The sequence below is a fragment of the Nicotiana tabacum genome, chromosome 6, assembly GCF_000715075.1.
Source record: "Nicotiana tabacum cultivar K326 chromosome 6, ASM71507v2, whole genome shotgun sequence".
Taxonomy (NCBI): Eukaryota; Viridiplantae; Streptophyta; class Magnoliopsida; order Solanales; family Solanaceae; genus Nicotiana; species Nicotiana tabacum.
In genome coordinates this window covers 97,995,619-98,001,111 of record NC_134085.1, presented here as the reverse complement: position 1 = coordinate 98,001,111, position 5,493 = coordinate 97,995,619, and the positions used below count along the sequence as shown (strand labels likewise).

At 39.1% G+C, this 5,493-nt stretch overlaps 1 protein-coding gene across 1 annotated transcript; it reads right to left on the bottom strand.

The window, feature by feature from the left end:
• Positions 1-3,925: 3,925 nt before the first annotated feature.
• Positions 3,926-5,035, bottom strand: LOC142181481 (uncharacterized). The gene is made up of 2 exons (XM_075254383.1): positions 4,645-5,035; positions 3,926-4,068 (listed from the first exon to the last, which is right to left on the bottom strand). The coding sequence occupies exons 1-2, from the start codon at positions 4,865-4,867 to the stop codon at positions 4,025-4,027; spliced, it is 267 nt and encodes an 88-aa protein (XP_075110484.1). The 5' UTR covers positions 4,868-5,035; the 3' UTR covers positions 3,926-4,024.
• Between the last annotated feature and the right edge of the window lie 458 nt (positions 5,036-5,493).

Genomic DNA, 5,493 nt, shown 5'->3' with positions numbered 1-5,493 from the left:
TCTATCATTTTGGATCGAGGTACGCAGTTTACATCCCATTTCTGGAGAGCAGTTCAGCAAGAATTGGGCACACGGGTTGAGTTGAGCACAGCATTTCATGCTCAGACGGACGGGTAGTCCGAGCAGACCATTCAGATTTTGGAGGATATGCTCTGAGTTTGTGTCATTGACTTTGGAGGCTCGTGGGATCAGTTTTTGCTTTATAAGAGTTTGCCTACAACAACAACTACCAGTTGAGTATCCAGATGGCTCCTTATGAGTCTTTGTATGGTAGGCGGTGTCGGTCGCCAGCTGGATGGTTTGAGCCGGGAGAGGATGGGTTATTGGGTATGGATCTGGTTCAGGATGCCTTGGACAAGGTCAGGATTATTCAAGATAGGCTTCGTACAGCTCAGTCCAGGCAAAAGAGTTATGCCAACTGCAAGGTTCGTGATTTGGCATTCATGGTCGGTGAGCGAGTATTGCTTTGAGTGTCGCCTATGAAGGGCGTGATGAGATTTGGGAAGAAGGGCAAGCTTAGTCCTCGGTTCATTGGCCCATTTGAGATTCTTGATCGAGTGGGAGAGGTGGTTTAGAGACTTGCATTGCCACCAAGCTTATCAGTCGTGCATCCAATTTTTCATGTGTCCATGCTTCGGAAATATCACGGCGATCTATCCCACATGTTAGATTTCAGCACTTTCCAGTTGGATAAGGACTTGTCTTATTAGGAGGAGTTAGTAGCTATTCTAGACCGGCAGATTCATCAGCTGAGATCGAAGAGTTCTCCTTCTGTTCGTGTTTAGTGGAGAGGTCAGCCCGCTGAGGCATCGACCTGGGAGTCCGAGTCCGATATGCGGAGCCCTTATCCCCATCTTTTCCCCAACTCAGGTACTTCCTTCTTCTGTCTGTTCGAGGACAAACGATTATTTTAGAGGTGGAAGATGTGATGAATTCTGCGTTCCAAGGCCTTAAAAACCTCTTTTGGCATCACATCGATTTGCATGCACAGTCCGAGCGCGTAGCTGGAAAGCCATTTTTGTGAAAATCTGTGAAAAATAATGAATTTTGCATTTAAAATGAGTTTGAGTTGACTTCGGTCAACATTTTGGGTAAACAGAGCCGGACCCGTGATTTGACAGTCCCGGAGGGTCCGTAGAAATATATGGGACCTGGGCGTATGCCCGAAATTGAATTCTGAGGTCCCAATCCCGAGAAATGAATTTTTGAAAGAAATTGTTTTGCTGAATTAATTATGAAGTAAAGAAGAGAATTTATGTTTGAAACCATTGGTATCGGGCCCATATTTTGGTTCTGGCGCCCGGTACAAGTCTTATATGTGATTTAAGATAAGTCTGTGAAATTTGGTAATAAACGGACTTGAGATGACGTGAATTGGATCACATTTGAGAAAAATGAAAAATTTGAAGTTCTTGAGAAATTTCATGATTTAATGTTAAATTCATATTTGTTGATGTTATTTTAGTGATTAGAATGAACAAGCGAGTCCGTATGATGTTTCTAGGTTGGTGTGCATGTTTGGTTTAGATTCCCGAGGGCTCGGGTGAGTTTTGGATAGGCCACAGGGTAAATTTTTGGACTTAAGGAATTGCAGGCTTCAGTTTTTTCTGTGCAGGCCTGACTTGCAAATGCGAGGGCTATGTTGCAATATCGAAAGTAGCCAAGGCCAGCCTATCTCGCAATTGCGAGTGTTTTAATCGCAAATGCGATCCCCCAGCTTGTGGCAGTCATTGCAAATGCGATATGTTGGTCACATTTCCCAGCTCGCAAATGTGATCCCATTTTCGCAAATGCGAACTTAGCAGAAGTTTGGGTTCGCAATTGCGAACCCTGGTCGCAAATGCGACATCTGCAGCCTGCAATTTTATGACTTAACCGAAAATCTTTCATTTTTCACACTCTTTCAAAACCAAAACACTCCTGGGCGATTTTTCAAAGACAACTCTTCTTCCAAATCGATTGTAAGTAAATTTTAACTCGTTTCCTTCAATCATTAACATCTTTTCACATGATTTCAACTAAAAATCAATGATTTTCATAGGGGAAATTGGGTGTTTTGGGTAGAACCTAGGTTTTTCAAAAATTGGAGATTTGGACCCCGATTTGAGGTCTAATTTCAAAACAAATTATATTTCGTTAGGGAATGGGTAATCGGGTTTTGGTTCGAACCTCGGGTTTTGGCCATGTGGGCTCGGATGCTATTTTTGACTTTTTGGGTAAAACTTTAAAAAACTCATTTTCATACATTCGGATTGATTCATTTAGCATTTATTGATGTAATTAAGTAACTTGTGGCTAGATACGAGCGAATTGGTGGTGGAATCATGAGGTAAAGCGATAGTAGAGGCTTGAATTGTGTTTGTGGAATCGAGGTAAGTGTTTGGTATAACCTTAGCTTGAGGGATTAGGAGTCGTGTCTTATTTGCTACGTGTTAATTGTGGAGTACGACGTACATGCATGGTGACGAGTATCTATATGTCGGTTTCAAACATGCCCGTGAGTCTTGTATTGTAATTGTTATGATTCTATTGTGGTTTATTGCGCTTCACATGTTATTATCATTATTGTTCCCTTGCCGGGATGTTATTATCATTATTGTTCCCTTGCCGGGATGTTATTATCATTATTGTTTCCTTACCGGGATGTTATTATCATTATTGTTCCCTTGCCGGGATGTTGATGAAATATAATTGTTCCCTTGACTGGATTCTTTTGTGATTGTTGTTGATTTGTAAATGGGATCGGGTGGCACGCCGCCACGGAGATATAAGAAATGGGATCGGGTTTCACGCCTGCAACGAGATATATGAAATGGGAGCGGGTTGCACGCCTGCAACGAGATATGTGAAATGGGAGCGGGTTGTACGCCTGCAACAAGATATGTGAAATGGGAGCGGGTTACATGCCTGCAACGAGATATATGAAATGGGAGCGGGTTGCACGCCTGCAACGAGATATGTGAAATGGGAGCGGGTTGCACGACTGCAACGAGATATGTGAAATGGGATCGGGTTGCACGCCTGCAACAAGATATATGAAATGGGATCGGGTTGCATGCCCGCAACGAGATATATGAAATGGGAGCGGGTTTCACGCCTAAAACGAGATATATGACATTGAATGGGGTTGCACGCCTGCAACGAGATACATGAATGGGATCGGGTTGCACGCTTGCAACGAGATGTGAAATGAAAGTGAACTCCGCATTTGTTTTCCCTATCCTTATTAGTAATTGAATTTAGGTTTCTTTATATTCCTCTTGATATTCGGTTGTTATCTGTTACTCCCCGCAGCATGTTGCCCCCACTACTAGAAATTAAGCCTATGGAAACCCTTTCAAAACCGTACCTATAGATACTGATACCGTCCCTATAGGGATAATGGGACGGTTTGGGACGTGTTCCCAGATTCAGCGTTACAATAGATCAACTAGAACGGTTATCTGTAATGGTTTTCAAACCGTCTCCGTATATGACTATTGCAACGGTTATAACTCAACCAATGACCACTCTATGGGAACGGTTTTTTGCTGTGTTGGAACGGTTATAAACTGTTGTGTTATAATTGTGCTAACGAATTTTTAAATCTATTGCGACGGTTTTCATGATATATTGTAACGGTTTTGTTATATATTGGAACAATTGTTTGTATCCTATTGCAACGGATATTGCAACATATTGCAACGGTTATTATAGGGATGCTATTGTTCTTTACTAGGTCTATTGGAACGGTTATATTGTCCGTTGCAACAATTCACTATTGTAATTTGTAATATTTATGGAAGCAAAATGAGGCATATTTTCTAATTTTCCTATGCAATGAAATTTTACACATCATAACTTGTAGAAACCACAAAATAAGATTAAAATATCTAACTCGCATATCCATATCCAAAAACAAAATATGAATACATTTTTTGATCAACAATTCAAAAGTCAAAATAGATGAGTTTTAATTTGCATACAAAAAGTTCTAAACCAAAATATCCTTGATGATAGAAAGTCTAATAACGATCAACAAAACTCAAGTAAGGTCTTCATCACTGCTTTCATCCGCAATCGATGCACCTACAAAATTCAAGCACAAATAGTTAAACAAAGAAAGTTTTAAGAAAATTGAATAATAAAGTGTTGCTAATTAACTGCTCTTCTCACACATGGAATGCAAAAAGGCATGGGACGGAAAAGTAACATTAGAGAGTTGAATGACCAATTTGATAACTCAAAAAATTTCTAACTCTCTAATTTTTAAAATTTTCGGCAAAATTTCCTTTGTAAATACGACTATCTCAAAAAATTTAACCTGCTCAAAACAATATTATGCTATACACAAGAGTAATTTTCAACTCTCCCATCTATTACAATAATATTTAATTTCTTTAACAACACATAACAAACCAGAATCATCAACAGACAAACCATATCAAACAACTCTCCAGTCTATAATTTTTTAAGCAACAATCTGCCGTAATATCTTCGAACACTATTACATCACAAAACAACATCACAACTAAATTATTCAACCTGCTCAAGTAACAGTCACTTCAATCGCAACCTCATTTAAATAATTAAGTGCAACACATGAAGTACCAACCTAAGACAGTAGATCTCACAAAAATTATTAAATTGTCAATGAGTTAATACCTGGAATGAGTTGGCCTTCTTTGTTGGTAGCAGTAGAGGGACGATGGATTGGTTGCAATGCTGTTTGTTGAGCAGATGAAGCTTCTCCTAATGAATTATCACCCAATGCTGCAAGAATAATGTTAGCATCAATATCAATTCCTGAACGCTGAAGACGTGCAAGGACATCTGCAACAACTTCTTGACGGATAGTTGCCTTTTGTTCCTCAAATTTTTCCTCCATTCTTTGTATCTTCTCCTCCAATTTTTGTATAGAATTTGAAGTATTTGAAGATGGTTGAAAATATCCTACAATCTCAGACGTCCCGAATGTTCAGGTCCCATGACAGATGCAAATGCCTCTACGGACTCATTGCCATTCTCGTTTTGTTGTGCTTCAACTTCCTCCATTTCAGCCTACAAAGAAAATTCAAAAAAAATATAATTCAAGTAAATAAAAAGTAAACAAATAGAAACAAATAAGTTATCTCAATATGACATTAATTAAATATAATCGCACAATTTTACTAGTTGTATCTTCATCCGAGGACTTGTATGATCACCCAACTTTTCTTTTTCTTGTAGCAACAAAGACTTCCTTTGCTGATAAAGGATCCAAAGTTTCCTTGTCTTTTTCCTAGTTACATGAAAGTGAGTTAGCATTCCTAATGATCTGCCATGAACTAAACAAAAGCTAAAATTGAAATATTTTTGCCACGATTGGCTAGTTACACACCAACTTAGAGCAAACTAAAGCAAAACTTCTTTTTCCAGCAGTGTGAGGATTCTTCAACTTTTTCCGATTCTCAATGTTAGTACTCAGATATTTTCATATCTTTCTCATGCACACAATGTGATATATTCGAGGCA

Excerpts from the sequence above, each read along its gene's own strand:
- LOC142181481 (XM_075254383.1), bottom strand. The coding sequence starts at position 4,867 with ATGGAGGAAAAATTTGAGGAACAAAAGGCAACTATCCGTCAAGAAGTT. Across the intron at positions 4,069-4,644 it reads AGAAGGCCAACTCATTCCAG|GTGCATCGATTGCGGATGAA; the intron begins GTATTAACTCAT and ends TGAATTTTGTAG.